The following is a 25,577-nucleotide window of genomic DNA, read 5'->3' on the forward strand; positions in this document are numbered from 1 at the left end:
CTTCAACTACATTTCATACATGATCCGTTCATGGTACAAATCCATTAACTCCATAAAACAAAAAGTTGAGAAATGCGATCAAAATGGTCTCTGAAATAAATGATTAATTATTCAAGAAAATTTTGTCGTCTAATGGTGTTTGTCTTTATTATTCAGGAAAGTTATTATAAGTATAAAAAGTTGTGACTATACCGAGTGCTTTGACACTTAAATTTAAGATTTTTCAAAAAGTGGAGTTAATCGATTTGTGCGTTGAACGGATCATACAGTAGAGTAACATTGTGGATAAAAGAAAACTAATAGCTCTATAAGTTTAAGAAAATACTTCAAGGCTCCAGCGGTGAAACTGATACACGATTGGGCTATCGCTTAGGCTAAAGCCTAGCAAACGAGTGTTAACACGGGTAAGACTATAGGAAAATTAGAAGGGCGTCGAGTTGACTTCAAGGATTTAAATTAACTTATTGAGCTATACCTCCAAGCTAAAGCTAAAGGAGAGCAAATTGCATAGCTACCCCTTCTGCACGAATAAAAAGCAGTGACATCGATGGATGCGCTCCCTCTTCAATCTACTTAGTGCAACTATATTTCAAGATAGCAGAGGCCAGCTGTGTCGATACAAGAGAACTAAACTGACACTGTTTGTGAACAGTAAGGATTTATCAAAATCACTCATGGTAGCTTTAGAAGTTTAAAAAGACCGAGGCAGCGATGATTAAACCATCGTCTAAGCGTACAACCTAGCAAACAAGTGTCATCTCTCACTGTTAACACATGTAAGCCATCAGACAGATGAAAAGGACGTCGAACTGACTCCAAGGATCTTATCCGAGCAACTTCCGCCAATTACCATCTACCTCGTGTAGAAAGGTAAGAGAGAGGAGGGTGTCGGGAGGACGCACGGCGAATGCAAAGCATCGGCAAGGTCGCGATTCAGGAACGAGCCAGAGTTGCTGCTCCGTCACCTTCGCAGGTAGTCGAAAGCGTCCGAAGGAAAGAGGATATTCGAGTCGAACGGAGAGAAAGAGACGAGCAGGAAGGCGGACAGCAGCCACCGCTCGGAGGGTGGGGAAGAGGAACAGAGACGACCAAGAGGAGAGTAAAGGCCCCGGGCGAGGTCACCCACCGCCCCCGCCCCCTTCGCTCCCTCGCACACCCTGATTACCCGCAGCCGGGGGCGGGACACACTGTAATGAGCATCGAAGAGGTGCTCAACCTTCGACTCGCTGAATTTTCCTCAGTCATTCGGAGGAAATGGAAGGAGATCGGCCATAGAGGAACTTCCGTGCACTCGACAACTGCGCCGCGGGCCCTTTACGTTCCCTTCCCCCCTCGTTACAGAGGAATTATTTCTTCGATTCTGTAGGGAGGTCATACGCGTAACGATTTAGTGTACGATTAGATGTACTTTGAGTTGTTGTGTGACGGTAGGCTGCCATTCAACATGGCTGCCGGTGCGCGACAGGTTGCGGTACCTTGTAATCGAGGATGATGGGACTAGATGAGCAATTTGTTTGTACAGGAAGTAATTAAATAGAATCGATGGAAGTTTTTGAAACACTCGATACATTTTTTGTTAGTTTTCAAGATAGAACGCTTCGAAATTTACTGATTTTCAGTGGAAAAGTCTCGATTTAAGTGAAAAGTCATAAAGCGGTCCTACGCGGTCACTTAAACTGAGACTTTTCCGTTGAAAATCAAAAAATTTCGAAGCGTTCTATCATGAAAACTAATAAAAATCGGGTTCATCGTCGTATCTTTTAAATTAATAATATAAAAAAAATGTCGTTTACGCCACAATATAGAGCCTATTGTATCCTGCAATTTACATATAATCAATTTTTTCTTATCATCAATAGTTATTGAAATATGGGTCTGTCAAACTTTAACATTGACACCCTGTATTTCCAATTTCATTTCCAACGAACATCCTTCCTATCCATACCACGAATGAGTCGAGTAGAAAGGGTTAACGCTATGCAAGCAACAGCTTCAACCAGAACGAAGGATAAACTTGTCGAAAACCGAGTTTCTCGACCGACTCCCGGCAGTAATCGTTCTGTCGTCGCATCTCGGGGAACGGAAGAGAGATCATCCTAAAGACAGATCGGCCGTAATACGACCTCGATCAAAAGGAGCCCGCTGAGAAGGTCGCGGGGAGCATGAGCGAAAAGACGACGAAGAGGGGACAGGCTGAATACAAGAGTAGCCTGGTTGCCTGTCGGCGAAGACACCCGGATGATCGAGCGATGTTATTTTAAGTTTTCCGTGGGGGATCTCCCATCTTGTCCTAATCGGCTGTCAGCCACCCCCGTGTCTGGGGTCGCAGGCCACCCCCAGGACACGACGTGCCGACGCGTCTCTTTCTCGCGCGTATAGGAGACCCCACGTGTTAAAAAGAGACCATCATCGAACCGACTCAACCGGACCCCCCGCGGACGAGATTCGCCCCTTTTGTACGAGGAGATTCGCGCGCTAGAGGAATCCCATCCCCCTCGAGGGGTTGTCGGATTCAAAACGCTTTACACTCTCATAACTGGGACCTGTTGATTCCGACTAGGTTGAAAATCACCGCCAACCCTCCGGCGCACTCGAGAATGTTTTACCACGTGCTTCGCCATCGCCTCGGAGCGATTGCTATTGCCACAGGACCCTCAGCCACCTCGGAACGTTTTCGCGGAATTTTCATGGCTGGTAACTCCTTTGCAAGGATTAGAACCCTGATGATGTTGTACTGAACTGTTGGAGTAAGAAATAACCTAAGGAGGAAACGTAACACTGCTGAGGGGTAGGGTTAAAGAGACCTTAGGAGGTCCATTCTTGGTAGACGAGAGGGCTACTTGTTTCGCACTCCTGTGCTTTCTAAGCGAAAGAATCCTCCTAATTCCTTATACCGATAAAGCTACTGCTAGAGTAACCATCAAGTGGATACTTTCCTAAGTGGACACCACTTAGCATGGAACTAAGTATCTGAAACGATCTACCACGTGCGCAGATTGTTTAGATTAAGCCACTCTACGAGAGCTTCCATACAGATTAAGCGTCCATCATGAGTGGTTATAACCTAAATAGTGTTAGGCTGAAAGGCTACTGTACGACGACACGTCAATATTACGTCGTTCGCAGGGAAAGAGTTCACTCCAAAACACAAGAAGGACCACCGACAATTTCAATGTCCACATCCAAAAGTTTCGCGTCGATATCAAGGTACCCCAGGTACCCCACCATGAAAAAAAAACGGTTCCATATAATTCTTTAACGACCAGGACTCTCTCCCGTCATGTTCTAAGAATAGCCTACGTAATGGCCAACGTTTCCCTCTACCTTGCTACCCGCGTAAACGTGTTTATGATCCGGCAAGTGAAAGAATTGGTCTTGGCTAGGGAAAGAGGTTCCAGGAACGTGAACCCCCACTCCATCTCGTTGCTACTTTCATTGAACGTCGTGGCACTCTGACTCTGAGCATCAGAGCTGCCCAAGGCGGTAAGAGGTGGGACATTCCCGTCAACAGGGCAACAGGAGGAAGCTCTCCCAAGTTAGTTCTTCCGCTTGACAGACCCCGTAGCTTTCTTGTAAATCCGAGGGGAAGTTTCTGGAAAACTCCGCCATGTTTAACGCAAGGAAACCCTATCATTTCGCTTGCAAGTTGCATAATGCAACTTACATTTTCGTAAGAAGGATGCTCCGTCTAGAGTTAGGTAGTCCTGTTCAATAATTCTGGCTACTACAGTTGAATTTCACTTAAGTCTGAAGTGAACCTTCTTCGATAATCCTGGTCATTATCCTATTAAGCACGATGCGCTACTATAGTGACTTTCGCGGATGTCATCTTTCTGAACAGGGCGCCTCTAAATGTATATGTATCATATCTTTAAGAAAATTTAATCATCGAGAACTTCATTGCAAAGTACTCGTAAAAAAAACAGCATCCCGTCACACATTGCAGTGCTATATCATTTACGCATAATTCGCATTGAACTCTGCCGTATAGAGAAACAGCAGTGCCTAAGAGGTTATATCCGAACTTCATCTGAACTTGTTAAAAAATTCTAGCAACTACAGCTGCATTTCAGTCGAGAGTGAAGTAATCTTCTTCAAAAATTCGAATCGTTATACTTGAATTTCATCTAGATGAATTCTGTTCAGGTCTCCATAGTGATTTCGATGCTGATGGATTGTCTACATGTTTTTAAACTTCAAGCATTGAAAGTCAGTTGAAACAGACTTGATGTCACTCGTGAAAGAGGATACTGGACATTGGTTGTCGAGATTGCAATGCAATTTACTGATCTAAGCTATGAAATTAAAATACTAAGATCATGAATATTAAAATCATGTACTACAAAGGCAAACGTACATCATAAGGACGTTTCCGCTTTCCCTACCAAAGTAACGTCTCATTCACAATCACATAAAGATGTCTCCAGCGGCCACCAAAGAAGCATAAATCTACCTACGACCCGCAGGCACCTGGTTCAAGAGTTTAACGTCTCTCTAACCGCGGACAGTCCCGTGAAGATTTCATAAACTTAATCGAGCCACTCGTGGCCAAACATCGCGAACATTACTGCTGCTTAACGTTCATTCGAGGAAATTAGTTATCAACGCGTAACGCTCTAGCCGGGGTCGTTGCTAAATTTGCTACATTAGCGTCAACCCCGAGGAGATAAGATCCAAGCGTAAAGCCGCGTCCACCGATAAGTAGTCCCGCGACGATCCGGTAAACCGACGAATAAAACGCATAATAAAAATGATCGCTGCTCTAGCGGCGATACCGCGACGACTCTTCGAATTCCACCGCGTCCACCAGAACGGATCGTGAAGATGAAGTCGCTCCAGGAAAGTTGGGATGACCTCGTGCAGGGTCTCCGCGGCTCGTTTGATGGATCTCCTCCGTCCTTCTCTCGGGCCCTGGACCAGTGGCGTCCACGTATTACCACCGGATACCCGTTTACGCCGTCGAGTTTGGTGGCACATATTATATACCTGCGGAAAGGAGGCAGAAACGTGGACGAAACCGAGCAGAAAAAGGCGAGATCCAAAAGAGCGAGTGAAAGAGAGAGAAAGGGAGAGGGAGAAAGACATGGGCGGCTTTCTCGTCGCTGGCGTGCTTATTGCGTGATATTAGCCACGGTGGCTGCCGGGGTAATCATAATCTAGAAAGAGGGACAAAACATAGGGCCCCGAATCGCATAACGCTGAATTTTACGACTTCTGCCGCGGGAGGACGGACGACCGGATGCAACGCGACTTTTTACCACCCTCTAACGTCCCTTGGTTTGATGTCAACAAGAAGATGCCACCGACCATCGGACATCCACACCGACGTTGAAGAACTTGGGAAACCAATCTCTCGAACCAGGTCGGATTAGCTGTTAAACACTTGTAGGAAGCAGGAGATTCTGAGAAAGTGGAAACTTGGGTCCTGAACGGTTTCTTCGAGACGCTGCTATCCTCGACAAGACGAGGTTTCTCTTGGAGGTCCAGGTCTGGCAGACCGTGCTACTGACTCCCGTGATAAATTAATTTTCTAAGACTTAGTTGAGATATACTTATAACGTTGAGTGTTATTTTATTCACTTGGACAGAGAAAATGATATAATTCTATATAAGGTTCTTCTTGGAAGTCCTAGTCTGATTAACCATGCTTCCTATTCTGTGATAAATTAATTTTTTTAAAGTTCACTGAAAGATACTTATATCGTTAACATTGAGTGTTGTTCACTTGGACAGAGAAAATTCTGTAATTAATCATTTCTCAATGGAAAACGTGATAGTCAATTAGAGTAATGATAATACTTGAAGATATGGCTTCTGTTAAAACTTTTAGCCACGAAGGTATCGAATTAAGAGCATTAATTGCCAAAAAATCTAGAGCATCGTCTAAGGAAATTTTAATGAAATCAGCTTGGCAGTCGACGTATTAAGGTGGGATCTGTTAAATAAACCATACTGATGAGTCCAATTAGCAGATGTGGAACGATCTCACAATCAGTAATATCATCGTTTATACCAACGGTGATACTATTACTGAATCGCGAACTAGAAAAATAAGTAAATTTCTTAATAACGAGGATAATAATATCTTTAAAAGATTCATTGCTTCCTACCAAGTCCGCGTATGGTAAAGCAAGAAATATCGTGAATAGCGCCCAAGTCTAACGTTTCCTTGAATCAGCCGTGCCATTACTCTCGTATATGCAAACGAGTTAACTGTCTATAAATAAATAATGACTAATCGAATCGTATCAGCGGATCAATCGCACGGATCGTTCAGCTCGAGAGCGTAAGAACGCGATTCGCTGTCGGCGCTTTCTATCTGAAACGATCGTTCCGAGAATCCGATCTGATTTACGCGTTTGCATAAACCCCGTTACGGTTTCCAGGTAATAAAGAGAAACAGGGAAAACGAATCGGAGGGTCCACAAGAAACCGGGATCGCGACCGTTTCTCCGCTGTTACGTCGCGTAGGTTTCGCAATCCGGTCGATACGAAATGGTGAACTATGGTTCGATTAGGAAAATATTTGACTTGGTTAGACAGAAACAATGTATGTACGTTCTAATACAAATTTCTAGATAGGAATGAAAGACTCGGATGAAATTTTCGAATAACGAATCAAAGATGAAGAAAACTGCTTGTTCTTCCTGTGTTCAATAATAATTCCAATCTGAATTCATAAAATAATATTGAATTATTTATTGGATTGTCCAGAAAGTTCGTGCCAATTTTTAAGAAAAATTCAAAGCCACATTTGAATTTTTACATATATTTATTTAATATTATTTTATTCCACAATTTTTCCGCCCTTTAAGGGATGTATATATGTTATTTGTTTCCAGACAACCCTATATATTGAAATTTCATTGAATTAAACCGATTCAATGAAGTTTCATTGAATCAACCGAATAACTGTTCGATTGAATAAACATACTGTTCTTATTCGTTACCTACTACTCGAATAAAATATTCTGTATCAATGTGGCTAGGAACACGAAAAACGATTTATTTGCAACGTTTAATCAATTAAATATTTACTCAAGCTGTTATTCGCCTATAGTAAAACTTATTTTCACGATATAATTCTCATTGTGATTTTTATTGAATTAATAATAAATTAAAACAAGAAAGTGTTTACTTTTCATTCATTATTCGAAAGTTTTATCTAACTGAGCATTCTGTCCATTCAGCTAAAAAATAGAATTAAACAAACGCTTGCCTCGGTCTATACTTTGGTAATAAATTTGATTTTCATCCTACGAGCAATCATTTACGGAATTTGAGGCAGTGGAAGGTGAAGGAATTCTCGTCGACTGGCGGGAGGTCTCCCAAGTCGATTCTTTCGCTAGCTGAACCTTAACAGAATGGAAACGGAGCTCGGAATCGCGAACCCTGCGCGTAATAGACGCAGAGAGCATTTTTTTCACGGAAGACACTGAACAGAAGGTTCCGCGGATATTTCTCCAGAGGCGTAAGTACGGTCTTGTAATTTCCGAGAGATTGAGATCGTGAGTCACTCACCGTAAGGTCGGTCCGCAACGGGCTCGCACGAGTCTGCAACAGAAAAGCAAAATCAAATATTTGATAAGGAACGCATTCTCCGTTGGCGTGCGCCGAATTCTTCGTTTCACTATTGCTAGCTATTAAACAGCGGGATTCCTCGAGCAAGGATAATACTACGCTCGTTAACAGTGAATTCTATTCAGGATTCCCTTCTTTGACTGTTTTACAGATGCGCAACATTCTTATCTATGTATATACAGATACAGATTTCAAGGAATTTGAATTGTTTTAATTTTAATTTCAATTGTATAATATTTCACAGTTAATAGGTGTACATGTCTGTGCATGGGTGTGCTGCTTAAAAGTGTAATTGAACGATAGTTGATGTTTAATCATTCCAATTAATTGCAAGTGTTTTTAGTACTTATGTAGGAAGAAGAATAAATTAGTTAAAAAATCTTACAAATAGAAGGTATCGTCAAAAGAGTGGGTGTGCGGAATGCCACGTGAAATGTAACTTCATAGACAGAATGGTGAAAATTTTAATAATCCTTCCCATATATTTGGAAGATTAGACAAGTCTACTATATTATTTCCAGACTACGTTTTAGTAAATAAAAGTTGGATAAAAAGTAATTAGATTAGTTACTTTACATTTGGAAAGTATGGCATGATTTATTTTTACTAATGATTATTTATACTTTTGCTAATATTTCTGAAAGTGTAAAAAAAATTGACAAATTTGTCTCTCTCTGAGAGAAATACCTATAATTACGCAGCCGTCCGAATGGTTTATTCGCGACAATTGAACAACGACCATGATCCTCCGAGCAGGTAATAACTTTGTAATCATCTGAATCGGAACGACACTCGCGCAACCGAGACGATTATCTTTTTCGATTTGCATACGGCGGATGTTGCCGCGATAATTTAACCGCGAAGGAGGTGGTATTGTCGGCTAATAAAGGCCTTCGACTCTCGCGTCTCTGTTAAGTAATATCGCTGCCCGCTAAATTGCGAGCAATTTGCGCTTCCATAGGGACAATTGCGCGCTGAAGGATTTCATCGATCAAGGTGTAACATCTTTATTCAATTCTTGGTAATCGAGTCGCTACGGTGAACTCTCTTCTGGAGTTCAAGTTCCAACTTTGCGTATTTATTACTATGTTTATTTATATTCATATTTATTTCCGATGAATTTATTTTACACCATTCGATAGATTTATTTCACTCGATTCCATAAAATTATTTCATTCAATACAGTGCTCCGTTTTACTCAACATGTTTACTTCCTCTGTTCAATACAAGACAATTTCAAAACAATTTCTTTTCATTTCATTCCATGGAATACATTAGCCTCGTTTTATTGTTTATTCAAGGAATGATTCATCAAAAAATCATGAAATTTGTCTTGAGCAAATTTTATTCTGAATGAAGAATACAAATTCCACATTTATTCGATAAATTAAAAACAAATGAATCATCTTTAGGGTTGTTCTTCTCCCACTGCTCATTCTTGTTCGAATACGAGTGGCTAAAGGATTCGTATCTTTTATTCTCACAAATCTAGACGTTTTAATCTTTATTCGAAGTAATATTTGCCTCATTCCGTTACCGGTCTCCTTCGCGTCGTTGAGATTTCCAGGTGTGGCACTCCGAGCGAATCGAAAGCGCACGGATCTAATTGAGAATCCAAGTGTCGAAATGCTCGGGAGCAGGTGGCAAAAACCAGGAAGTTTTAATGCCACGTCCATGGGCAGCAGATGCCAGGCCGTCAAGATCGGCTTAGCGGGAGCTGGTAAATGTCTCACTCAAGGCGATCGCACGACTCTAATAGAACCCGCTAGGTAGGTCATCGGATGTCATAAACGCTCGACGAAGTTTCTTCGGCGATGCAGCGCGTGTTAATAGCCTCATTAGATATCACGGCGCAGTGACGTATGTAACCAACCGTGGACCACCGACCCCAAAACTTCCTATGGTAATCGTACAAGCACTGGTTATCTATCCTTCGTTTGAATAAAGTATTGTCACTGACCTAAATCAGACCTGACCAGTGTTTAATTACAAATTTGATATTTTAAAGGAGAGATACCGGACATACCGAACTTCTAACAGCTCAAATTGGTAAGAGTAGATTGAATCAGTTGGTACAAAATATTCTAAATTGGAGCTTTACAGCTGCATTCAATATTGTAACTATCAATTAATAATCTCACATTAAGAAAAAACATATCGAGATCTCGTGTGCATTCTATTCAACCGATTACTAAACTTACAAACAAACTGAAGAGTTCTCCAAAAGAAGCTTCAGGATTTCATCTTTCAATAAAACACAAATATCATAGATAGTATAACTGTACGTACTTTTATCTTAAAAAACAACCTCCTAAAACCCCTTTTGGTGAACCCTTTATCATATCTTTAACTCATTCATCAGTTGCTAACAGAAATACCATGCTGTACGATTATACACGTTCTAATTTCCTCTATGTGTTACCTATTTTGAAATTTTTCTTGAAATCTTCAGTCTTAACAAATAATGGAACTCGTAGCTCCGAAGGAATAGAAACGTTTTCAAGGCAATTGAAAGGCTCGCTGCATGTTATTTGGAGACGTCTGCGTCGCTTTTGTCGTCGTCGATGCCGTCGACGACAGGTCCGTCGAAATACCAGATGCAGAATGTTTTGTCCTGTCGAATCTAATCTCTGCTGTCGATCGCGGTGCCAGCAGGACGACCCGCCTGTTGTCCATTATTATACGCTTCTTGCGCGGATGACTGGCTCCGCCGTACCACTGTCCGGCACTTTCAGGATTCGACAAGAGTTCACGAGGAAAACAATAAAATTCTTTACGGAAACGCCTTCGAAGACTTCGAGTCTCCCTACTCGTATCTCATTTAATTCGTTAACGCGTACGCTTTCATCTTCACTCGAAACAAAAATAATAATCTTCTGACTAGTCTGTTTTTAAAACACGAGTTTCAGGATCATGTGGATTAAGTAAATTCAAAAGCAAGATTTTGTTATTAAATTTTCGAGTTTGGAGCGTTTAATGATTAACTCTCTATGGATCCATGAATCTTCGGGTCACATGCTAATACATCGACATTTACGTTGATAATTTTAGTTTCTTTTTTTTAACAACATGATGTAGATGTCTTAATTATACAGTGCCTCTGATAACTATACTGCGGATTATATACAATTACGACGTGCAATAATAGAGAAAGTATACGTAAAATGTACATAAGATATGTTGAAAATATTCTACAATTACTATAATGATATTGTTATTTCATTTTGCATAAGTGCACATACCTTTTAGTTACTTTTTGGTATGTTTATTATATCAGTTTATATCGTAAATACATAAAATCCACTGATAACCAATAATAATATTGATGATCGTTGGCAGCACCATCAACCTGACATATCAAAGTAAATGCCTTATCAGTTGTCTCCAGAAAAATCAAATTCAGTCCATAGAGGGTTAAACTCTAAAGTCGCCGTACCAATTTTTCCTGTACAAAAGTGAGAATCAATTAAACCGTATACACAAACACGACAGGTCATAAAAGCATCGTAATTAGATCTGCTTTAGGTAAATGAGAATAATTTATCGAAACTGGGTGTAGGACTATTATTTCCATTTCAACAAAAGACAATTGGCCAACTAGAGAACGTCCGATTCGAAATCCAGCACTCCTCATACATTTCTCAGCGGGCAATCACGCTGCAGCGGCGTCGTATTCTAATATTTCCCGTGAACCGCGCCGCGACGCGCCATCACGAATTCTAATTCATTCGCCGGTCGTCCTGGGCCCTGGAGGTGCCAACGGGGTCGCACGCGATAGTCGATAAATATTAAACGACTTTCCACCTGCCCGGTCGTGGCTCGGCTGCGTTTCGAGCGGCTGGGAGGGGAGAGGGACTTCCGAGAGGGAGATGACTGAATGTTAATTAGCGAGGCGTGACAAGTGTTAAGTAATCCGTCCATCTAGCGGCCCGGCGAGGGGGGAGGAGCCCGCCTAACGCTTCAGCAATTAACGCGACACCGCCGCCACGCGCGCCATCGAACCCGTGTTAAGGCGCTCGCAATTAACGACCGATTTAACTGTTAACCCCGCTCGGACTGGAAAGTGAAACGAAACTTCGTGCCCCTCGTGTCCCCGGAAGTAGCTGACTTCGCTTTCGCGGGCCCTAACTGTACATCTTCGGCCGATCCATCACTCGATGACAACTCTATTCGTCTACTGTGTTCGAAAACGAATTTCTACCAGACGAAGCGATCTGTTACTTCTACATTCTAAAGTATTGATGGTTTTCGACTACTGCATGCTTCTGGGCATCGACTTATGTAGATTTGTAGCGCATGTAGATTTAAATGTTTAAAGAATTTCTGTATAGATTACGTTTTGTATTAAAATTCCACTGTCTGTTATTAAAGTCTCCTTGACATGTATCTTGAGTAATACAGATCCTGATTGTATTTTATAATTATTATAGGCTATACCTTCCGTTTGGGACGTAAGGAGAAGCTGAAGAAGAATGGTAAGGGTTGTAAAGAGATTGCAACGCTCAGATTCTCGATTTTTTGTTATTAGTTGTAATTTGTTGTTAAAATTAATGGACTGAATTCATTCATGCGAGGAACGGGTTGACGATCATTGCTATATGGAGATATTCAGCGAAATAATGCTGACGTTGTATCGATCCGAGCAATGGATCGGTAACTTTCGGTGCACCGTGGTCATTCACCGGACCAACATGACTGGGCACTTCGAACCGACGGATCCGAAGTATCGGTTAGGCAAGAGTTGATCGTCGTGCGATGAATTTTGTCACCGTCATTCAAGGCTATACCTTAAGGTTTCTTTAACTGTTTTTAAACAGCCGAATGTGTCGTATTCTACTATTTCAGTGTCTAACAACTAAAATAATTCTTCCAAAGAGAAATTCTGAATCCTTATTTGGAGTTTAAACCCATGCATCTATCCAAATATTTTCGACACAGCCACGTAAACCAAATTCCTAGACATACCAAATTTTTCACGACTTACCGGGCCCATCAGAAATTTTCGATCATAAAGTTACGTGCCAAAGAGCCTGCGTGCCAAAAAAAGCACCTACCATAGGATAACAATAACCACCCAATTTATAATTAATCCTCTAAAACCTCAAGTAATTTGACTTGCAAGTAACTATCGTAAAAGAGTCATTTACAAGCGGACATCTTAGTTACGAATACTCGCAAGTAACAAAAGCGTTATTAATTCAAAAGGTATCCGCAAACGCGATGCCCGTTTAGTGTAACAAACGGAGTGACAGGAGGCGATTCGTAACGAAGAATGATGCACGATGCTCTCGATTCGACGGACGTCTTTTACTTTTTTACAGGTACATAGGAGAGACCCAGACCGAAAGAGAGAGGCTTCTTGATGCGTGTCAAAAGTTAGATTCAAATCCCCCCGAGGGGATCGAGTGGCCGACCGACGGGCGGTCGAATCGCCGAATCACAAGTCAACTGGATCTCCGAACCTCGTCGGATAGATGTATCAGTGTAATTAACAACAAACAATGGCCGTGAGAGACGCGCACGCTCGATATCGTGTATTAATCGATTAGCCAGCTCGTCGGAGCCCGGAGATATGCGCCTGGACTGGTTGTTAATCATCACCGCGGGTGCGTTTGTACTTCTGACGTTCTTTTTACGTCATGAGAGAGAGAGAGATAGAGAGAGACCGATACGAGGCAACCGCCGTACGATTCACCTTAAGGTTCTTCAGGGTCTCTAACCACCTTTGTGACGCGTTGTTTCACCGCGCGTATCAGGGCCACCGTGACTACGGACCTTCTACTGTACATTGTAGTTTCTCTCGTGACCGATCGCGTTTCGATTAATTTTTTGCGTCGTCGCTGGTCGCTGTCGTGCTCCTGGAACGGGACTAGACGTCTGGCTGGTCATGTTTAACGCTGGAGCAATCTTCGAGAGATGTCAGCAAGCACAGTCGCGTCCCTAGTTAAGGACACTTTGGAATGGGACCAGTTCGAGAGAAATCAGTCGACATAGACCGAAGGTCCTTTTTTGGCGTCGGCGGTCAGAACTAAACTTCGATTGCTGGCTTACTGCTTCGAAAAGTCTGTTTAACTGTACAGCAATAGATGATTCGAATTATAAAGAGATGTGTCTTCTGTTTCTAATATTGATCAGTTAAAATCCAAACCGAAGCCCTACTACTGCTACTTCAGCCTATTCAAACCTATTCAAGTCTTCAGCAAGAAAGTGTTTCACCACTTGTATCAGTGATATCACAGTGTATCACCCCCTTGAAGGTTTTTGACACATTCGAGCCTTTGTGAAGCATGTGAGCCTTGATAAATCTGAGCCAATTATTCTGAATATTTACGCTCATAGTAATCTAGAAATCCTCTTGTATCTCAAACTGAGGATCAGTCCAGCGATGTAGCACATTAAGAGTGAGCAATAACGCCAACAGCATTCGTTTATGGCAACAGTGTTAAGAACGACTTCCATCGCACTCATTGAAGGATAAATTCAACCCACTAGCGAGGTACCACTACAATAGCCAATAACTTAGCAGATACACAAACCTCCAGTTGTTGATGACTTAATTGGCAGATCACGTTCGATCAACAATTGCTCTTTCAATCGTATTATCGATTGTTTGTATTCCTGAAAGGGCCAAAGGCTTTCCGTGTGAAATTTCGTTTCCGTGCCCCTCGGCGGTGCGCGAAACATTCGAATCATTAGCGATTATCGATGACCATCAATGTGGAACAGCTCGCGAGCCATCATCAATTAAAGTTAAATAATAGCTCGCGTTGTCCATCCGTTAACTCGTCGAGCCCACTTCTGGGATCTTACTTCCATCGACTGGTTCTATTCGATTTAATTCATTATCGAAACGACGCGGCGTGACGCAGCGCAGACCAAAGAAAACCTATTTCATAATTCCACCAAGAAAGATCTGTGGTCGATCCACTTCATCGATTCGGAAAAATGATTACCTGTCAGGAGAAATCGAGAATTCGCATCGTCGAGCCTTTAAAACGTATTCATTTCTTGTCCTAGTCGTAACTTGTCGTCCGCAGTCAATTACGAGTCTGATAATTGTTTTGTAGGGTTTAATGAGTATCGTTACATCTGCGCTCCTGTCAACGCGAGCTACTGATTTGAGAGCATGAAGCCTTTCTATGCATTTGTCTTTCACGTGATCACACATCCAGGTAGCAAAGCTTTAAATTCCATAATGGGAAACGACTTCTCGTTTTATTTTCACACGAAGAATTAACCTTGACAAATTGTATCTCACGTGTTTTTTAAAGACTTTGCATTTTTTTTTTTAATGGGAAAATAACGACATCTCCTCAAAAATGTTCTATATTTTATCTAGTAATAGTGTAAGCCTTCATTTCAATGGCTACTTTTGTACACAAAAATGAGAACTTCTGGTACAAATGTTTGTAGCTTCCTCAAGGTAAGCTACACTTTCCCTTGAGGTAAGCATCTACTTTCAATTTTTTCGATATTCACAAATACATTTTCAATGATACGAAACGACGCTGAATTCTAATACGTTGTAGCAATCTTCGAGAGATGATTTCGATTTAGTCTGGCAAATTAGCGCCGATCCCACGGCAATCAACGAACCGTAATACGCCGGCAAAAAACCAGCAATCTTCACCGATCGATAAACACGCTTCGGGAACAAGCAGATACGCACGCGTATCCGCTACAGCTAGCAAAATCACACGCGACAACGTGCCGAGGTCTTCGACACCTTGCGATTCCGTTCACGGTCCGCTTTACAGCGCGAATCAACAAGACGACGGTCGATCGGTCACGTACGATTCTACGATTAGTTACGCGAGTTCCGAGAGTTCCGTTCCAGCGGGACAAACAACACGGATCCCCGTTCACGCAACCGGCAACATTTCGCCTGTACAGCAATAATAAGCCCAACAACTTCGGTATGATCCCCGAGACACGCGTAAGCGCCGAGATGCGAGCAGCGTGGGCGTAAGAGATGATCGCAAATTTGTTTAAATACTATATTTAATAATGAAGTGGAGAATATAGGGCTAGATGATAATCTGAATGGACTACAAAATTCCTAGGGTATTAAATTCAGCGGAACCTTCATCTTTGTTGTCGTGTACCTATAAGGATAAGCAACGGTTTGATTGGTCTATAGGATTCCTGAAGCTTTGGGTTCACTTGGGTCTGCATCTTTGTCATCCGGAAGCTGTAGGCCTAGGTGGTAGTCTGGTTCAAAATCTCTAGAATTGAACTTTGATGCTTGCCATCCTGTGGTTGTAAGTCTAAATTCACCTATATCTTCACCTTTGTCATCCTTTGTTATTAAGGATAGACTCTGTTGTGCGTGCATCTTCCACATCTAGAAGCTATAGACCTAGATGATCTAGGAAAATCTCTGGAGTTAAACCTTGACGCTTGTCATCCTACAGACCTAGATTCACCTATATCTTCACCTTTGTCGTCCTTGGTTAATGAAGATAGTCTAGTCACCATCCTTGTTGACACATCACAAATGTGCTAGCTAGGTCTCAATCAATTAAACAGATAGAAATTGTCGTCGGATAAACTCCACTATTGATTCACTCGGTAGGAAACGAATAATGGCTCAGGTGGGTCGGAATGAGTCGACGCGCCGTTTAATCAGGCCCCGAGCTCGTTGTGGATATTTAGTAATCAAGAGATCGTAACTTCTTTTCCGGCGCAGTGAAAGGCCTGTATGCACCGCGGCGTCGCTGACGATCGCTAATTGCCAGGACGGTCTCCAAGACAATTTTATATCCGCGTTGCGCGTACGTCTGGACTAAATCACCTTTCGTCTTTGTATACTCACGGTTCCATTGTCGGTCGTCTCGTTCGCTCTCCGATGAAAGTATGAGAAGCGATTTAATCACGGGGGATCATTCTACTATGGTCGAGGGGCATGATTTCATTCGTTGTGAAGCACTCCGTTAATTTATCGCGCCTGGAGTCCAGGCCCTGGACCAGCCTTCTTTTGAAGACGGAGTTTGGGTAAAGCCTGAAAGATCTACACTTGATATTCAACTAAGAACCATCTCCAAAACCTATCTATATACATACACATGGAAGATCTACACTTGATACTCGTCTAAGGATGATCTCCAGAACCTACCTTTCATAGGTAGAGCCCACCTATACCTGAAGAATTGTATGACAAACTCCAAGTTTCGAATAAATTTGGCACATGGTTCCAGGCCTACTTGTGACATCTTCCTTGTTAAATTATCTGCCCTGAACGATCTACACCTAGTACTCATGAAAGGACCATCTCCAGAGAGTACATAGGTAGAGCCTACGTACATCTGACGGATTGTATGACAGATTCCGAATTCTCGAATAAATTTGACCAAAGGTCCCAGTCCTACTTCTGACATATTCTGTGCAAAATAAATTCATTTTTACCTACCCTGAAAGACCAACATCCTACCTAGTGCCACCTTGAAGCACCATATGGACCGATCCAAGCCCCAAACAAGTTCGGCGAGTCCTATTCTCATTTACGATCCGAAGTTGCACGTTTCCCCCAAAAACTCTTAAAGAACCCATCCGAGTGCCATCGTCAGCGCTCTGGAACACCTGTCCGTCCGAAAAATTGTCTCCTGGACACGCAAGGGACTTTTTACCGGCGAAATCGCGCGACATTCGTCTCGGGTAGCGTGAAATCGCGAGGAAAGCAGCCTCCGAGTTGGCCTGCGGCCTTAAGGGCAGAGGCGAGCAGGACTATCAGGCCCGCCCCCGGCCAACAATCCGTCACCGTGCTGTCTTGGGCCGAGTGGCGAGTACGGGGCCCCGGACGTCACGGAAGCTCAGCTTCGAGCGGGGCCCCGGAGTGAGTCACTTGGCCGGGTGGAAGGAGTACGTGGGACGGAAGATGGGACTTAATGTATGCGTGGTACGTGTGCGCGCACGAAGGAAAGAGAGCCTGGTGAAAGAGTGAGAGGGGACGTTCACCGGGACGAGCGAAAAGGAAGGAAAGGGCGCAGCTATAGGGGCCCGCTGGTCGGAAGGGAGGAGACCGAGCGGAGATGAGGCCCCGGTAGTAAAGTCAACGGTTGCCGCCCCGGCAAAAAACTCAAATTGATCAAAATGAGAGTTACGTGGGTAAAAAAGTAAGCGACCGCGGTGGTAGGCACGCATTTCGTGCCAGGAGAGAGTTTAGGTAGCGACGGCTACGAGAACGCGACCGAACGATAGGCCCGGGCGTAAACTTCTAACGATCACCGGTCGTGGGAGAGAAATCTCTCCTCGGGAATCGTTGCTTTTTGCGGCCAGGTGGCCTGAAATCAGCACGAGGAGTGGCAACGAGTACTTGGCGAAGTTTGCTGCATTTTGTATGACAAAATGATGCCTGAGCACTTCGGCGGTTTAGGTACTCGGGATTTGTTGGAATAATTACTATAACTCAACCTTTTATTTTACTACGAAAATGAATGTACTGAGAATATATGTACAATGTACGTATCTGCAGAATAACGAAAGGGAAAGTTTAGGATTTGGCCTGCCCTCTCAAGTGCCAGAGGAGACCATTCCTATAGTTTCCTAGATTTTTCTTATAACGTTCGTCCGATTGTCTTAACCAGCTCCTCGTAGAGAAAAGATCTCAGCTTATTCGTGACATTTTAATAATAAAATCAAAACTTTTAAGTAATGAATTTAGTATTTTATTATTTCGTTATACCCCATTTCCAATGGAATTCTTTGATACTTCTCTAGTGTCCTTTAAATCCTTGGGCTATGGACACATGACACTTTTAAGTCAGCTTACTATTGCCTCAAGCATTCAACACACCGCTTCCTAAGTGGTTTACCTTGACGACTATCATTTTGTCTCCCAAAAATGTAACGCAGAGAAGCTTCGGTAGACCTCTTGGTCCTCCTACCTACCTCTCAGAACACACCACGCGCATAGCACTCAGACAGCGAACATTAAAAGTATTGTTCGAGAAACAGTCCATGCGAGACTTTCCGTAGACTTGCACCACATACATAATACTCTACTTCCCTCAGATGACTATAACAGACGGAAAAGCGCAATTTGCAGCATTTTCAGGTGGGGCATTTCAATCGGCGCACCGATTCGATAAATACAGGGCACGATTGAAGGAACGCCAGCGCGGAATCGCCAGTCTCCCCGTACCCACAAACAACGCGGATACGCTCGCATATCTCCGTTCCTCGGTAAGTAGATTATTAACATACCTAAGTGATGCAAATTACTCGAAACGATCCGGGTGTTCGTCCCTGCAAGAACGCGGATTCCCAGGATTTAATTTTCCGTCTATTATGCGAGGAACGTCTGTACGTTCTAACTGCGATGAAAACGAATTTGCGGAAAAACCAGGCTACTTAGTTACGAGCGTTTCATGGTAATACGCTAGTTAAATATTCCAGCGTGCTATCATATGTTCTCGCAGTGGATTTAGAATAATTGTATATGAAAATCCACGACTGTTCGCGGAAATAAACTTCTGGATCCGTCTGGAAGCTTCCGACTTTGGTTTTATAGATTGCTAGCGATAAATAGAGAACGTGGCGAGGATAAAACGGTTCTAGCACGGTGAATTACGCGATTTTTACGAGCAGGATGATGCTTTATACCTGGAACAGAATTTTGGAGCTACTCCAAGGAATCATTGATAGTAAATCGTGCAATATTTGCTTTAACGAATGAATTACTAAGTGATTTTTTTGCTCCTGCAAAATTGGTGATGTTGGAATTTAATACATACAGAATAAGTAAAAATATTTTTTATTCAACTAATGGAAACAGAACTTAAGAAAATATTCAATTTAGGTAAACTTCTCCTACTACTAGGTATGTCGATGCAGGAAGATGTTGGTTGACACTTGTTGGTTGACAAACATGTGACCAATTACTTATTTGAAGAGTCACTTTTGAGTAGTCAAATAGTACAGTCGTATCTTTCATAAACCATAGTAAATATTATTCATTCTCACTATGTCACGTCACACCAGACGCCACCATTACAATACGTTACGCAATTTTAAGATCAATCATTTCTCCCAAACTTTAAAACAAGAAAAGAAACTATAAAACGTAATCTAACCAAAGCGAAACTCGGTCACGGCTCTAATATTCCTGCATTCACCGATTCGCCACTTATCACAAAAATTGCTCCAGAACTGTGATCCTACAGCCATTCAAATACTCGAACGATCCCCATTGTTTCGCTATTCGCGAGTACAATGGAATCATTCGCATACGTAGTTAGACGATGAATCACGCTCACCGAGCGTTGCTGAACGGTCCGAATAAATGCAAACATTCCTATAAAATTGAAAGCACGACCATAGGTCGAGCGTAGCGGTGCCGCGAAGGCTCGACGAAATGAAGTCGTCGAATTGATTGAGAAGTCACGCCGAGACACGCGCAACTGGACCTTAAAATATGGCCACTTACGGGACACGGGGTTAATTACCTCTGTCTTACCGAACGACCGGTACAGTAATGTATTAGCGCGTTTAGGCACGGCCAGTTAATCCCAAGGAACTGCTCAACGCACCGTTAAACACGCTTGACTCGTTAAGTCGCCTAATACGAGAGCCAGCGTACGAACGATATTATCCTTAAAGATGATCGCCGACCAGCGGACAGAGTTGTGTTTTAGCTACTCTAATCGCTGGCTTCTTTGCGCTCAGCTTTAGAATATACAGGGTGTTTCGTAACGCGTGGATAGAGAGGATCGTCGAGGAAGAAAAGGTTTTAGATCCAAAGAGGGATTCGAAATTCAAGGATGAACTCTGGGCACAAGGATTTGAATTATGGATCTTTTCCTTGAGTTATGGGATCTTCTGTGTTTCACAGATTTATCTTGTCGTGTATATTATATACTTTTAAAGCAATATTTGTAGAATATTATTTATATTCTAGGGGTAGTAGTTTCAATGTACTGTACTCCTTGAAGTTGGCCAATGCCTGAATGTTTACATAAGCACAATAGGTCAACTACCATTGCAAGTGTGAAATATCAATGTAAATATGTAGTGTATAAAATAAAAAGATTTTCATAATTTTGTCATAACTAGGAATAAAATTTGAAGCAACGTGAATTCGCGTCAGTGGTCGCGAATGTATTAAAACGAATGAAGCACTACAATAGTTTTTCGAATTTCGCAAGAAAGTATATCAGGCTGTACACTTCTAAGTGCAAAAGAATTTTAACCAACCACGCTGCTTTTTAAGGAAGATTCATTATGGTGACTTGATCGCATCAAGAGATGTCCTGGTACTAATATCGCTAATATGTTTCTCTAGTACACCAACATGCTTCCTTTGATCTTGCAAGCAAGACAAAGGACCGTACCAATTTGTAAGAGAAGAATTCAGCCTATAAACTGACATCAAATTCCATTTTCGCTCCAGTGAATACGAAAAGACGAAACAAACGCCCTATGTCTTTTAAATTCCGTCTGCGATAGTCTCAACAAAAATTAGGAAATAACCCGCATAAATTGCCGTAGACACCACCAGGTGAAGGCTACGTGCCTACGTCCCTATAGCACTGCAGTCATTAACTATCTCTTATTGCGAATTAATCTCTCGACCCTGATAGCCCCAGATACGATCGTCTGCGCTACCGTAAACCGTGGAAACTGCGGTTAGCTTCGACGGTAATGCGAGGAAATTTATGCAAGAAATTTTTTTCCGGTATCAGAGCTCTAAACGATGCAATTAATCCAATTAGGGTACAAAATTCTCGCGTCTAGTCTCGCTTATTCCACGACCGACCGGGAGAAAAATTGCTCGTCGTTCCGTACGAAGAAAGGATCGCGAAACGAAATGAAATCGCGTCCTTAGTCACGCGTGCGGGTTTTTAATCGTCGGCGGGGATCGTGCAGGAAGCATAACTCGATTCGCCTTTTCGTTGGCATTTGCATGCGCGGAAATAATTCCCATGATTCGCCGGAAACGTATCAGATAAGGGCCCGTGGCTATATTCCGGTCGCATTAACGGGCTAATTAAAGCGGCGTAAACAATGGCGGAGAACTCGGGGGAATCAGCATCGGCCACGTCAGAAAACTCCTGACTGTACGTATGGAAGCGGCATAATCCGCACCGTGTGCCGCATTATGCGCCGCCGTACGCAAAGGTAATGCACGAACACGACCGCCTAATCAGCTGCCATCTACATCGCTAGACTTATGTTTATGGATGATACATGTGCTTACAAGCACATCACCCGCAATAACGATTATGAAACAGAACTATTTCGGTGCTGTCTCGTTGATCTACCTCGGTTACAAGGATGTACTACGGCGTTTAAGCCGGTTGGATACGCGTTGCTGCTCGTTAATGGAGGGCTGTGCTCGAATCCAATCGTATTATACTGCAAATAATTTTTCGGGATTGCGATGTATAACGTGCCTAACCCTTTCAGACCTGGCGTCCATAATTGAGGACACAAAGTTTAAAAATTACCGACACTATTATTTAGAGCAAATGTTTTCATTTGTGCACATGAAGACCAGTTTTCCTCCAAAACTACACTAGTAGGATTTCTTTTTTATTTTTTATATGAGATTAAAAGTAATTCAGGCCTGAAAGGGTACGATAGCAAGTGAATCTTGTCTCTCCAAACAGAAATTGTTTTTTTTATTATTTATTGTGGATGTGTTTGTAAAAAAACATGGGCTTTTACCAAGTTTCTTTGCTAGAGGTTACAGGAAAGATTAGATCAGAATATAGAGTATGAAACCGAATAATTTCGATGGTTTTCTGTTTTAATGATTTACAAGAGGCTTGTTTCAAACAACTTGTTCATAGGTTCGAAAAAAAAACTAAAAAAAATCATTAATAGTCAAAGAATTATTACAAAAGCAATCTAACTTTCTAATAAAAAGTTCAAAATCTTAATGTAAAGAGGTGCATAGCTCGTCCAGAAATTTTAAAATTAATTAACCCTTTGCTGTATCAAGTGAGACTCGCCGAAATAAACAAATCATAACCACCTCGGATTAATCTCTATTCTTCAACCATAATGTTCAAAAAGTGACCTTTAAGTAGACACACTGTTAGACTTCTGGCAAATCCAATTGTATGAATTGTATCTCCAACAATGTTCATGCCTTCACGATAAGTTAAACTACATTGGTAGATTATTGCCCACTTTCAAAGCGTAATTTATACATGACGATGCGTATTTATTGATTTGATCGTGAGTCACTTCACACCTATATCGATTAGTATCTGCAATACGTAGGCATTATCTGTTAATATTTCTTGCACATTGTACTATAATTATTTATCATTGTATCAAAGAATAACATGCGCCAAGTGCTTAGATAAACAAATATAGAACATTAAAAATAACTTTTGGAAACGTTGATTACGAAACAGAATTATTTCACAGCTATCTCGATGATGTAATCAAGTTCTTTGAAAGTTAATTCATAGGTGGCTAACTCGAATAATATCTGATTACTTACTGTGTAAGTATGTCTTCCTTTTTTTATGATAGAATTGATTCAATTTAATAAGCGTTTCTCCTTCGTTTCATGTCAAAATTTGGATTAAAATGTTGAATAAACGAATTATATGAAACAAAATTTGCAAATTAAATTTAATTTCTGCCAGTACCAAAATTGTCCAAGCATGAAATTAACCAATTAAATCGATGAGTTGATATTGAGCTCATATCGACGACGATGCAGATTAATTTTTTGTGTTTAACATTAGATTAAGATTCGATACGCGAAAACGAAGTAGATATAAAGCACCGCTTGCGCAAAAAAGTCGACGTTAAATGTAACCGCGAACTTTTCGGAACGAGGATGATCCAATACCTGTGGACAGCTCAATAACTTATCAGGCGGAACGATAGTCGATACGGAGTTGATTAAATGGTATTATCCGATATTACGACTTCCTGCTTAATAGAAAGATACAAAATATATTAAACGCGCTGAAAGTTCGGCTCAGTCTACCATCCAATTCCAGATTCGAAACTGGTACAATTTTAAGGTACGATCATCTTCCCATTATTACATTTTGTATCATCACATTTATACAGACTAATCTTGAAAAGAAACCTAAAAGTCATATCCATTCTAACATTTTCTCAAATATTCGTCTCATTTTTATGTAAATTAATAATTTCCTTCCTCAATTCCGATGTAACATTGCAGGCATGCAGGCTACAAATCAAATTTAAAAGACGAATAACTATCCATACAAATTTCAATCTTTTAATGCTATAATTGCTGAATAAACTACTGGGTGTACGAGCAAGCCATTTAATCAAATTCTATGTAATTTTTTGAGAAATAACACGTTGCACGCATTAGGGATACAAATTAATAAGGTAAATGTTCGTTCGTTGGTGTCGTCCCCTTTCCAACCCTGAAGAGTTTCGTCGAAATAGAGTGTACATACAGGAGGGGGACACTTTGCGGATGTTCCTTGTACGTACGCGAGGAGTACACGTAAGCGGAACACGACGGTGTTGTGAAGTGTAGGTTAATGCACGAACACGGCCGCATAATCAACGACCATCTAAATCATTAGACTGATGTTTATGCACGATACGGGGCACCTACATGCATACAAGATATAATAACAGAGGCGTCATTTGTTCGTGTACACAGTTTCCATTGTACTCCTTGAGTTGTATTACGTAAAAGAAAAAGAGAAGAGAAGAAAAATATGGACCACCGTGATTGACGGTGATGTTTATCGTTAATTGATAAGCACAGCCTCGCGCAGGGCCGTCGATTAGCATTCGAAATCTTGATAAGGGCACCGACAAGGGTGCAAAGCTCGATCGCGCATCGGTGCGCATTCGTTCCCTTGCAAATTCCAGAAGGCGGTTTTTAGCAGCTGCCTCATCAAGATCGTTGCATAACCGCGACTTGGAGATGATTTATTAACAACATGGTCTTCGTGGAATCCGTGGCGCCGCGAAGAGGAAATAGAAATTCGAAGAAGAAAGGAAAAAGTAGAGCTGAGAAAAAACAATCAACGCCGCATATCGACATTCTTTCGAAGATATTTGAAGCGTTAGATAGTGGAATCCTTCCTAGCACTATGGCCTTGGAAAATGTTATAACTCGTCTCGGAGACTTTCGCAACGTTAACGCATAGACCGGAAGATTTGTTTTCTTAGAATGGCGTAAAAGCCGCGATAGAGATGGGATTTTCATAGTTATTTGGATTAGTTGAGGATATAAAAAAGAATGCAACTATTTTCAAGGGATGATTTTTTAAACCAACGAGAAATGGTTCTGTGTTTTATCTACAGGTGGCAAACGTTGAATGAAAAATTTCAATGCAAACCTTATAAATCTCACTAATCCAAGCTTTACTTCTAATTACTTGAGTCAGCGTTTCTAAAACAATTTTACCCACGAAATATGTACTTTTCATCTTGCGATATATTTACAGGACGATTCATTTGAGGGACATTTGATTTTTAAAATGAACTTTCTATTTGAGAAAAAATGAAAATGAATGTATGCGTTGAGGCACAACTTATCTATTTTACATTTTCAATTACTAATTACGATCCCTCACGAAGCAGTTGTTAATGTAGCGCATAAAACAGTTTAGAAAACGTTGATTCGAGTAATCGCACGCGGAGGATCTCGCCTCGGATTGAAGAATCCTGAGTATGTGCTAATTGATTGAAGTTAACCCTCACGTGTACGAGACTGAACGTAAAACGAAATTATACACCTTTCGCATCACATTATCGACTATTTCTCTTGAGACCAGACGCGGTGCCATTAAAAATTAACTCCAAGAGTTTATCGACGAAGAAATTCTATTGCGAAATACCTAGCACTCGTTTCGACTGCATCCGCCAACCTTCTTTGAAATTACGTTTTGAATTAATAAAGAAACTTTTCATCGTTTCATTAATTTTCTTATGAATTTTACTATAGAATTATGGCATAGGTATCTTCTTTAAAGAATGTACGGTAATTGAAAAAAGAAATACTTGGTCATATCTATAACCTAGGTTTGTGTTTAACT

At 41.5% G+C, this 25,577-nt stretch overlaps 1 protein-coding gene across 1 annotated transcript in view; it reads right to left on the bottom strand.

Moving 5' to 3' along the window:
* The window catches only part of LOC128889736 (POU domain, class 2, transcription factor 1-like), a 200,111-nt gene that overhangs the window by 144,784 nt on the left and 29,750 nt on the right, over nucleotides 1–25,577 (bottom strand). The window contains exon 2 of the mRNA XM_054147656.1: nucleotides 7,522–7,554. Coding sequence (XP_054003631.1) covers nucleotides 7,522–7,554 — 33 coding nt within the window. The remainder of the gene's footprint in view (nucleotides 1–7,521; nucleotides 7,555–25,577) is intronic.

This window comes from Hylaeus anthracinus, unplaced genomic scaffold, assembly GCF_026225885.1.
Source record: "Hylaeus anthracinus isolate JK02 unplaced genomic scaffold, UHH_iyHylAnth1.0_haploid 11997, whole genome shotgun sequence".
NCBI classification, from domain to species: domain Eukaryota; kingdom Metazoa; phylum Arthropoda; class Insecta; order Hymenoptera; family Colletidae; genus Hylaeus; species Hylaeus anthracinus.